This window comes from Ooceraea biroi, chromosome 14, assembly GCF_003672135.1.
Source record: "Ooceraea biroi isolate clonal line C1 chromosome 14, Obir_v5.4, whole genome shotgun sequence".
Lineage (NCBI taxonomy): Eukaryota > Metazoa > Arthropoda > Insecta > Hymenoptera > Formicidae > Ooceraea > Ooceraea biroi.
In genome coordinates, this window is record NC_039519.1 from 2,245,920 (window position 1) to 2,258,180 (window position 12,261).

The following is a 12,261-nucleotide window of genomic DNA, read 5'->3' on the forward strand; positions in this document are numbered from 1 at the left end:
AAGATCGTCGGGTATAATTTATCGGAGAAGGAAATTTCGAAAACCGCAATCTGTTTTTCGACTTTTCTACGCGTATTAAAATCGGTCATACGCGCTCTTAAATTGATAACATTATAAAATATCAAGTTTTCCTGCTTTTTCGAGAAAAATGAGTGATTTACGATGGAAAGAAGTTGGAGGTTGCGTGCAATCTTTTGACTGCATTGAAGCACGAATTGTATTAAGAGTGGAGCACGCGTCCTTGATGGATATTCCACCCGCGTGTATGCACATGCACGCATACGTACGTATAATGTACATACGTGCGCGAGATAGAAAATTACAAAGCTTACGAAGCTTCGCGTGTCACCGTGCACGACAGTTGCGATCGTTTTCGTGAATTGTACGCGCGGAGCTTTTTGCGAGCGTTATTTTTCGATATAATAACTCGAGACTCTTTTGGCTTTCGGTGTCTCTCTCTCCTTATTCCGCGTTACGATGATAGCTTTCGTCGTGTTTAACGAAAAGTATCGATCGGGTTACGGATATCTCGTTGGGAATCGGGCAGAATCCGCTTTGATAAAATCGCGCTCCGCGACGCGGCGACACGGATCTCTTCAAGTATTAAGCCGAACGCGATAACGGTATGCCCGCCATTAGACGCTGAGTTTTCAAATGAGTACGTACGCGTGGTACATTTTAACGTAATCTTTACACGCGGTGCGCGACATTGGTGTACATACGTCTGTTTAATTTTGAAATTGCACGCAATTCGTCTGGAATTTCGAGCGACGGTACGACACGGAACACGACGGAGCACGAGAAGAAGCAAGGTATCGCTAATGAAAACGAGATCATCGATCACCTCGAGATTCGGATGACCGTGCCCTTGTGCATGTGCACTCGCGTCACCGCAATGGCAAATTACGGACAATCGCGCTTGTAAATAAATTGCGTAGTTGACCATTCTTGTACACACTTGTGCATCGATCAATCCGTAAATTAACCTCTTTCGGAGCCGATCGTATCGTAGAATCACTCTCGACAAAACCTATCATGTTTCCTTTATTTTTATTTTTGTTTCCCTGTTGGTTAATCTCTTCAATTGCGATTACCCTCCGTTGTCTGTCGTATACGTTATTTCTTGGCATTTCGATTCCAAGGATCTCCGTGACTATGTAGTACTTGATAAATTGAATACGACTGAAGAAAGCATTCAGCACAGTTTCCGTTAACAGTCTGGTGACTGTGTCTCACTGTGATATTTTTAAATGCACAGTGTGTAATAAGAATTCTTCTATTCTTCCGATCAATTCTTCGTCCATCTGTATAGTGGGAATATACATATACGTGTATGACGAGTCATTTATATACCGAGTCTACCAACGAGAGAATTAAATCAGCCCATTTGATCAAAGACATGGTCTTTGACGATTCATTCACGTGATCTTTGCATCGAAAGACACGTATCATTGTGTATATGTTGCGTAGTTGATAACGAGTGTCACGATATAGATCAATATAGCATTCAATGAAAATAAACCTTTGGAGATGTTTGGAAAATATTTCCAAAGTGTTTTCGTCTTACAAACTAACTACGAACTACACTGCAAACTAATAATAAACGACATGTATATATAATGCATAATCGGAAAAAAGTCGCGCAAATAGATAAGGCAAATGGACGTATCGCGGAATTGGACGGATACAAGTAAAGTCGCGCGATAAGTAGCGAACGACAGCAACTTTTTTTTCATTTTCCGCTGAAATGATGAAAATTGCGCAACGAGCAACGGTTATCGCTCGGTTATGCATGCGCGTTATGACTGTGAAATCGAAATTTCGCCCGGAAGAGTCGAGCCATACATGGTCGGTTAGTCGAAAAGATGCATCGTTGAGAGGGATGATCATGTGGAGAAAACGCCGGTTATCGATGATTCTCGCCACCCGGTGGCGAGCACGCGAGGCTGCAGCTTCGGCGCCGGCGCCGGCGTCGAATCCACCCCTCTCTCGGTAGCTCTTCCGGCGCTTTCGCTTCAACGTCGGTCTCGTCGGCGTGTCTTGGCGTGTCGGAGCTAAGCTGCCACGAGGGTTGCGGCGCGCATAGTACACGTGTCCGCGTGCACATGCATCGGTAACGCCGCATGCCTGCATGCGAATAATTCATTCTGGATGGCAGAGAAAGCGAGCGAGCAAACAACGTGTGGGTCGGTTCGAGCGTGGTGTGTCGAGTGTGCGTGTGAGTGTGTGCGCGCGTACCGTTGCACGGTTGCACCGCATATCGTGCCTTTCCCTTCGACGAAGGTTATTATCGATCGACAGTGCCGCGAACGAGAGCCGAGAACGACCGCGGCGGCCGGCCGTAACCGGCGTGGTATCGCGCGCCGCCGGTTCGGCTTTCGCGAACGCGTCGCAACTTGCAACGATCTCCTCCTCCCCCGCGTCAATGAAAATCGCGCCACTCGCTAGACTCCCTCGTGCCGACCGATAGGAATAGTGCACGCCGAGAACTGGTAATTACATCATCGTTGCCATCGCCCCGTCATTATTTTTCCCATTAATGTGGGTCGTTGCGTGCGTCCGACACGAGTCAGGCGAGTCGCGACCGTAAATGCCGTTTGCCGGATGACTCTTTAAACTGCTCAATTGCCGAAAGATTACGTTTCGAGTGTCTTCATCTTTCTCAATGATACTCATTGATCGATTAAACGATTGAAATATTTCACTTTATTATATTATACATTGGACGGTATATCGTTATCGTACATCGCTTTCGCTCTCAATCTTTTTCTATTACGCAAATAGTAGGACGATCGCAAATTCAAGTATAATAGATGCAATTCGATGACTCGAATACTCGTGAATGAACTGTCGTAGGATGCCCGCGCGCATTTACACTTTCGACATTTGCCGTTTGAAAAATTCCCGACCCACGTTACAGTGGAATGTTAATTCCTCGTTGGCGGGTATCGCAACAGCTTGCTCACCTTCATAAAAGTGAGATATGGAAATCAAATTTTCGAGCGTTAGTTTTTCTTGAAAACACGCGAATATTGATGCATCTGTAGACTTGAAATTCCTTGGAATACCAAATGACGGAATCTGATGAATGACGAAACTCGTTGTTTATAGGAGAGTAATAAGAAAACGCTTAGCGCAAGCCTTTTACAAACGTTGCCGCAGCAAAAACGTGACAGAGTACACATACAACGTAATATTGACAGTACTAGGGAGAGAGGAGTGTGTGTGATATTTTCTGACCTTAAACCCCCATTATACAGTTTTATTTCTTATATAAGAATCGCGTTTTCACGCAGTAATGTCCGTGTCACACCGTGTCGCGCCGCGCCGCGCCGCGCCGCGCCGCGACGCGGTGGAATGCATCGTTTGTTTGCAAATTAGCGATGCCTTCACAATAACCTTAAGGGGGGAAACCAGTTTCCAAGTATGCGCATGAAATCTTGCCTAGAGACAATCATTAACGAAATTCTTAGTAACTCGATAACGACAAAATCAATATTGGGACATAAGAGACATGATGCATTTCTACCTTCTCTCCGTTATCGTTTAACATTTTCTACAAATAGCTTTCGGATTCTCTAAATGCTAACTTGCAACACAATTATCAGATTGGCTTTCTTTCTTTAGATTAAGACAGAAGAGATTGACAGAATAATTACAACATGAACGGTATACGTGTCCATTTTTCCTCTAACTAAAAACACATTCCTAAATTCCGAAATTTCGGCATTCGGTCGCATTCAATTTGACGATTAGTGAAACCCTGAAAGTAGTCTGGTTAGGGCGAATACTTTTCTTACAGTCGCAAAGGCTGTGTGGCCCGTGTGGCTGTCTGGCCAATAGGGCGAAACGAGACGTGGTGGTGGGGCGGGGCGAGGCGAGGTGAAGCGTGACGCCCTTGCAAGGACAGCAACCTTTTTCACATTTTTAAGCGTCCAGCCCGTGCGTATTCTATTACATACACGTGCATTTCATCGAAATCTTGAGATTCAGTTCTTCCAGGCTGACCATGCTTTTAATCGCTCGTTTGCCACGAATACGTGCACGCGAATATTCAATCGTTGCGTTGCTTTGGCAGGATCTACGAGATTTTCAGGTCTTATAAATCTCGAAATAAATAGCTGCTCATTGATTTCTAAGTAGATCAATGTCGATATCTTCATCTGAAAAGTTCTTTCGAGAGTCTTGATTGAATTTTAATTTTTTGGCTTCTCCAGATTTTGCGACATGATTCGGTCGAGCCTTCAATCTGTCAACTGTACGTGCAGAAAGAATCAGGCGCACAAAGTATCGCTGAAACTCGTGCGTTCATTCTTCCCTTCTTTCTTCCTTCCTTCCATTCGCACTCGCAAGAAACCAGTTGCGATTTTTCACGCGGTGGGAACTAGAAGCCGCTCCCTACTATAAATAGCCTTCGGGTTCCTTCTCGGGCCGCCTTCTCGGCCGACGACGTCGGCCTCCGCGACGGCGACGCGGCGGTAACACAGTGCCAACGTCTGGACCGGCATGAACCAACATGTGCGCCGACTTTTACATTCTTTATACGTATCAATCAATGATAAATAAATTCACATTTACTCACTCTACTACTTATTGAAAAATCAAACGGGATCGCCACCCGCCACCCGCGCGTGCGAAATTTTCATTAAACGGAAATACATAGGTACATACAATTTCGTCCAATCCAAAAACGAGCACAATCCACTAATTTGTCTCTTCGTGTTCTGAAACAGAGTCGGATTACTGCTTTGGCCATTTACGTTACCATCTATTTTCGTTGACGCAGTTCATAACTCAGCAGTTAATGTAGATTATCGCAGATTCTGCAAAGATCAAAGAACGTGTCGCAAAAATGCGATACCGATGACGTCGACGAGGACGATGACAACAACGACGACGACACTATGCAGATAATACCCCTGCAATAAACAACGCAGTGTACGCGAACCCGAAGGACGAACGAGCAAATGAGCGACATGTAAAAATTAAATGCCGTTAAACGGAGCGTGACATATCTCATTGCCGGCCTACAAGTTACGATACGTCTTATCTCGCATCTCCAAAACAGATCCCTCGTCACGGATCATGCGCGAAACGCGAGGCGAGTGTCCCGTGCGATCAAAATTCCGAAGAATGACTCGAATAACTTGACTCGGCTGATAAATGATTTACATTTATTACGTGTTTCAACAAACGTGGAGAAACACGCGCGAGACGGAACATGAAAAGCGTCAAGCGATTCGCGCGCTTCAAATTCTCAAAATCGCGATTCGAGCAATATCTATACGTATAAAATCCCTATTCTGTCTGTCATTGAATTGATCGGGTACTTCCCGACATGCTAGAAACACCAAATTTCGCACGGTGATAGGGGTTCACCCCCAATGAGAAAATTCTTGAAATCTTTAATTTCAACAATGATAACGCCTGGCGTAGACAGGCTTTTCCCTAGTATAATAATAATATAATATATCTGTCATATTTTATAATCTGAAAAGTACAATATATTCGAATCTCCATCTCTTATTTGCAAGTTGTCGGAATCCTGCTGTTGTTGCATCGTTTTTAACGACACACATCAACCTACATTCATTTGATTTTGAAATCTCTCAACCGTACAGATCTGCATCTGCACATCCGAAATGAAAAAGAAATAATCCTCAAGCACGAGATCGTCATCGAGTCGTGCTGAAACGAACTCGCGTCGAGCCGAGTCGAGTCGAGTCGAATTGAACCGAATCGCACATCGTACCGTCAGCCACATGAGCAACACACCGACACACGGCCCACGGAGCACGCTGTGCGAGCGCCGGTTGAAGCATGTGCTTGCTAGTTTCAGCCCGTCCTTGATGCGTGTAGGGTCGTGTTCGATTTCTTTGCGTTTCGTGTACATTTGAAGAAACAACTCGTTCAGCAATATCGTCTGTTGTAGTCTACGTCGATCGTCGTTACTGTCAGCACGGTGCTTCGCTTTTGTGTCTTGTGATTAGTGTAATATATAAATACAAGTACAAACTAAGCATGCGATAGTTAGATAATTTTGTATGCATAACCCGTGCGATACCGTCACGTGTAACGTGCGTGGTGTAACGTACGTTACAAGAAAGTTAAACGTCTTTCGCGAATTTAGAAAATTCGTCGTGTAAATTGAAGAGAATATATAATAGCATGCTATTCACACGCACGTGATAAAACAGTATTCGCTAACCGGAAACACATATTTCGATCATTAATTATGATATCATTTAGCAGGAACCAACATTTAGCAAATACCAACCAGTTAATAACTCCCTCGTATTATTCGTTAGCCCTTTCTTTTGACTTTTGACGCAAAGACAATTTGATTCTATCGATCGTCATTCGTTCGTTTTTCAATCTAATTCAATCTGTATGGATCCCATGCATCATGTATTGCATAAGTTGAAAGCGCTACGCACAAACGTAACGCTTGGTTGGGTTCGATATTAAATTTGACGACTTGTCAAACTTCTTTCTTTCTACTTTTTCTTTTGCATTCCATTGCTACATACTGGACGTAGTAGTACACCCTCAGAAAGGATTTCTGATAACGAGACGAAAAATATTCTTGACTAATTTAATCGTATTACAAGTATAAAAAATATATAAATAAAACAATTTTTTATTTAAATCAGTAATTTCTATTCTTCTCTCTCGAATTAAATAAGATTGTCTTACTGTCTTCAGACAAGAGTAACATATACAAATTTATGCTTATATATTCTCGTATGTAGAATAATTTGATATTAGCGCCACTTTATAGTAGGCTTTGTCGATGTCGACGCATCATTTTCTCACAGTCGCTCGTCGGCTCGGCGCTCCTGCGTCCTTTATTCCGATAAAACGGCCAATATTTATGTGTTGCAATCGGGAAAGTGTTTCTGTGTTTCTGTTATTTACAATGAATAAGTGCAATACTCTACAAGAAATATTAAAAGATATGGAAATGTCTTATCTCGAATCTTATTTCTCAAGTAAGTATATGTACATAACACATAAATATTGGCCGTTTTGTGCAGATTCTACAAATTCTCTTACAATAATAGAATAAGATGTCTTTTAGATCTTACAATATTCTTAAATCAAGAATATTTTGAAATCGCTACAAATTTTTATTTAAATCCTTCTGAGAAAATTAATGAGATATAGCACCAAGATTATTTTAATCTAGATTTTCGAATTTTCTATTCAAGATTAAAATATTTTTCTTTTCAATAATAAATATGATTGTCGCTATAGCGATCTTATTTTATGATAGATTAAAGAGTAATAGCATTAAGTCCAGAAATCTTTTCTGTGGGTGTACATACATCTTTACAATTAACAAAGTAAAACATAGAACAAGTACACTCTAATATATCTAATACTGACAAAATGAATGAAAAAGTAATGAAATAATTATACATTCTATATACATTCTTTTTCAGTTATCACGCTTCTGTGAAGAAACCGATTTAAAAGTCGAGAGCATTCAGAAACTTAACGCATACAAACTTCCACTGAATCGAATGTTGTTACAAAATTAGGAGTATCCTTCACTCGAAAAGCGTGCAAAAGGTGCCTTCGCGAATTGTGCCGTGGTCACACTTTATTTTCCGAAGAAATTTCCGAGCCTGACAATGATAGAGTCTTCGTGATCGACAATGTTCGAATTGATAAAAGACTGTTAGAGCAATCGTCCATTGCAGACAAAGTTATCCATCGCGCACCAATTGCGAGAGTCGATTAAGGCATACTTTCCTCGTAAAAGTGCTAATAGAAACAATCAAGAAGCTCATCGTAAACGTGAAAACGTACTGTGGAAGATACTCTGGAAGAAATGGCGTACGACGATGTTATCCTTCGGATGGGCGAGTTTGGTCGTTACCAACGCAGAATCTATCTTTTACTCTGTCTTCCGGCGATATCGTGCGCTTTTCATAAGCTGGCCGGTGTGTTCCTCGGTGCCAAAATGGACTCGAGGTACGATTTCAATGATCCCAAGAGAATGTCTCTAGGAGATAACGACAAATATACTAAACACTAAGTAATTGAAGGAAAGAAAAGAAAAGTCATGTAACATGTATATAACATTTTTTTATAATGGAATATTTTCACGTTTCAAAAACAAAGTGACGCCTGAATAAAGTTAGATATTGTTAAAATATGTTAAAGGCTCCGCTATGTGTCAGTAAACTGTAATATAAATATGATAATCGCACGACGCGTCGGGATGAAACGAAATAAATATATGAATAAGGAAATTCTTTCGTTTCAGGTGCTTACTGCCGCACGAGTACGCGGAGAATGCGACATTCCGCCTGAGCCAAGACGTTTTAAACGCGAGCTACCCGTGGGATGCCGAACTTGACGGATGGTCCCAATGTCTGCGTCGTGATGTGATTATCGGCGGCGTGAACGATACGATCGTTGGGGATGGAACCGGAGGCGGAGGGATCAACCGTTGCGAGCAATATGTGTACGACAGAAGCGTGTACAAGAGTACAACCACTTCCGAGGTACAAAATAATTTGCCCCTCATGTCCCCTTCGTAAAATAAAGTTTCCACACACAAGTTTCATATCTGTTCCGTGACAATTAATTGTTATTCGAATGCAGATTTCTCAAACAGTGAGATGAAAACGGAAAGATTAACATAAAGAAAATAATTGCGACGGACGTTAATGATTGTGGTTTGTTCCGCAGTGGGACTTGGTCTGTGACAAGGCATGGCTGAGAGCGACGGGGGACGCGTTGTTCATGGTAGGAGTCATGCTTGGCTCGATGATATTCGGCGGTTTGTCCGATAAATATGGCCGTAGACCAATTTTCTTCCTGTCTTTAGTCATACAGCTGGTCGGCGGTATACTAGTCGCTGTTGCGCCCGAGTTTATTTCCTACGTAATCTTCAGGCTAATTGTCGGCTCAACCACCAGTGGGGTGTTCTTAGTAGCCTACGTTATAGGTAACTGCATTCCATTATAGTTGGACTAGCTTTTCTTCTATCGTAACAGCGAGGCATCGAACCACATTTTTCCGGCAGTAGTTTCGATATAGATATATCAGCTAATATACATCAATATAATATGTATGCCCTTTAGCTTTGGAGATGGTTGGACCGAAGAAGCGATTAGTAGCCGGAGTTGGCTGCCAATTGTTTTTCACTACTGGATACATACTTACTGCTGGTTTCGCGTATTTCATCACCGACTGGAGAATGCTGCAAATAGCCATCACGATGCCGAGCGTCGCGTTTCTACTTTACTGGTGGTACGATGAGTATTAGACGTATTCCCCAAATAAGAGAACAAGATCAAGTTCCAGCTGCCGTTGTGACTCACAGGATACCATTCTCGACAGGTTTATCCCCGAGTCCGCCCGGTGGCTCCTGACGAAAGGTCGCCACCAGGAAGCGAAAGATTTGCTGCAACGTGCTTCTCTGGAGAATGGCGTGGAGATGCCCAGTGAAGCGCTGGACACGCTTCTCAATAACAACAGCGGGGATAGCACTCCCGACTCGAGGAAACCCTCGCTCTTCGATCTCTTCCGTTATCCAAATCTGAGGCGGAAGAGTATTCTCTTGTTCTTCAATTGGTACTGCTGCTTCGTTTATATTATTTTCTTTTTTTTTTTCACTTTCTGTCATTGATGCTTAATAGTTTTGCACAAAGTATCGCGATTTTTTCCCATTCGCACAGGCTCGTCAATAGCGGCACGTATTACGGATTGTCTTGGCATGCGTCCAATCTCGGCGGCAACGATTATGTTAATTTCGTAATATCCGGCGTAGTGGAAGTGCCAGCGTACACGTTCCTAATCTTCACTCTGAACCGATGGGGCAGGAAAATCATTCTTTGCGGCTGCATGATGCTGTCCGGATTAGCGTTGCTCGCCACGTTATTTGTCCCAACTGGTGAGCTCGCGTTATAATACGTACGCTCTTTTTTAATTGACACGACGCAATGTTCATAACCTTTCACGCAATCGTTTTATTTTGCAATATCGGATGCATACACATTAATCGATAATCATCTGCTCTGTAATGTTGCAGTATCGTCCAACTGTCGCTGCAATTGACAAGAGAATTTATTCTTTCAGATATGCCGTGGTTAATCGTCTGCTTGGCAATGATAGGAAAACTTGCCATCACATCCTCGTACGGTGCAATTTATGTGTTCACTGCTGAGCAATTTCCAACTGTCATTCGGAATGTCGGCCTGGGCGCGAGCTCTACCTTTGCTCGAATCGGAGGAGTCATCGCACCATATGTCAATCATCTGGTACGTTAACTCGTGTCGTATAGCGCTTGCGATGTATTCTTTTTAATAAAAAAATAGAAAGAAAGTGGACGTTCTTAATTAAATGTTTTTAACGCGTTTAGACAAGTTAATCGAGAATCCATCGAATTGTTATGCGATTAATTTCGGTTTCAGTCGGAAATATGGATGCCATTGCCACTTGTCATTTTCGGATTCTGCGCGTTGTTAGGCGGATTAATGTCCCTCCTTCTCCCAGAAACATTGAACAAGAAACTTCCTGAATCGATTCAAGACGGCGAGCTCTTTGGAAAGTAAGTCTCATCACTTGATATGCCGTTAACAACCATGTTCAACCGAATAGAACGTAATAAAGCAACATCCTTGGAAAACCTTTTTTCAGGAAACCAAAGAAGAAGAAGAAGAAACAACAATTGGATGCCGATCAACTGAACGAGATAGAAATAATAAAACCATTGAAGCCGCAGGAGAACGGCGTATACGAGAAACAGAATGGATGACATTAATTTACGAAGATCAGTGTCGGTATTACACTCAAAGTATATATTTGATTCCCGTTTGATCGTATTTTAAATGCCTGCCACGTGCGGCACAGACGCCTGCTACGGGGAATCGAATTAGATGCAATGCTCATCGGATTTCGTCCGAACTTTTAATATCTGACCAATTTTTATTTGCGTATATGCATTAGGAACAAACGATCCTTTGTATCCTAGTTGTGATGAATTGGATGCCAAAATATACAGAAATATCAAAGTTTCATTTCAATCGTAAAAGAAATGTATACATTCTCAAAGTTCTCAAATACTTTGAAAGCAGATACAATTGTAGCATTTACTGTTTACGTTGTCAATGTTATCGACAACTAGCTTATAGGACGTATAAGGATTTTCTGCCAACGAACATATCACCGTTTAAGCCATCGAGTATGTCTCATAAGGACTATGAATTATAAATTAAATATTGCAGTTTATCAATATAAAAAACTTTTGCTAGCACGTTTCTACGTTCATCTCCCTAGATCCATTTATAACTGTCTAAATGTTGTTTGTGAGTAACACAACTCGTGTTGAAAGAGGATTACCAATAATAAGATCTTTCACAAACTTATCATCAAATGAAAGAAGCCGTAACGCAAATATTACCAAGTTTCATTGCACGATATACATCTTTATTCGTTGATATAATTAGATAAGTAATTTTTATGAAAATAATGAGTCACTGCTTCATGATATTCTTACAAGTTACTTGCAAATATTGCATTTCTTTTTGGAATTCATCGCACTGTCGACCGGAAACAGTTGCAAGTTTCGGCAAAGTCCTTTTAAAAGTTTGAAAAAGATTCCATTATTTTTGACCGTCCTATGCTACGAGTGTGCCTCCTGATATCTAACGAGACTGTCTGGCTTGTGATTGCTTCACACCACAACTGCAAATATCGCAGCATTTTCATACAATCGACGCTGCGACGCCTACATAGGCTTACCTAACACTTACGTTAGCAACAGCCAAGAAGAGTTGATCCTTAGAAAATTCTTTCAAGTCAGGTAATACAGCTTCCGATTTCCCGTGCTTCTTTTCCCATGTACGATAAGCTCCAAATATGGCATGTAATTCCATTGCAGTCCGTGATATTGTCACGTATCGTTTGAGTGCAATATAATTCTTATAATTTTTGTAGATATCTGATTAAACGATTTCGCAAGACACGTGTGAAAAATGATGATTTAAATGCAGATCAGGTAATAAAATATATTTTTATTAAATTATTAAATTGATTCACAAAACACTCGGCCAAAGTTGCAGATAACAACTTATCATTCTTCTATTGTATGAATGTCCTAACAGTTAGTTTTACTTTTCCTTTCACAAAAATAAATGATATACATATTATCAGATATCTTTTAGATATATAAAGTAATAAATATTTATATTCACAATAATGGAATTTTATAATAGCAAACTTGTAATAAGTAAATGGTAAGTA

General features: G+C 41.4%; 1 protein-coding gene across 5 annotated transcripts; it reads left to right on the forward strand.

The window, feature by feature from the left end:
* The first annotated feature begins 391 nt into the window (after nucleotides 1–391).
* LOC105286629 (organic cation transporter protein) lies at nucleotides 392–11,272 on the forward strand. 5 transcript variants are annotated; one of them, XM_026975107.1, is made up of 10 exons: nucleotides 392–812; nucleotides 7,446–7,980; nucleotides 8,276–8,516; nucleotides 8,704–8,962; nucleotides 9,099–9,267; nucleotides 9,358–9,591; nucleotides 9,696–9,910; nucleotides 10,096–10,277; nucleotides 10,431–10,567; nucleotides 10,657–11,272. In XM_026975107.1, exons 2-10 carry the CDS (start codon nucleotides 7,838–7,840, stop codon nucleotides 10,772–10,774), a joined length of 1,698 nt encoding a protein of 565 aa, XP_026830908.1. In that variant the 5' UTR covers nucleotides 392–812; nucleotides 7,446–7,837; the 3' UTR covers nucleotides 10,775–11,272. The 5 variants fall into 5 exon arrangements, with proteins under 5 accessions (XP_026830908.1, XP_026830907.1, XP_026830910.1 ...); XM_026975106.1 differs by lacking the exon at nucleotides 392–812 and adding an exon at nucleotides 1,973–2,113; XM_026975105.1 differs by lacking the exon at nucleotides 392–812 and adding an exon at nucleotides 2,130–2,492.
* Nucleotides 11,273–12,261: the final 989 nt, after the last annotated feature.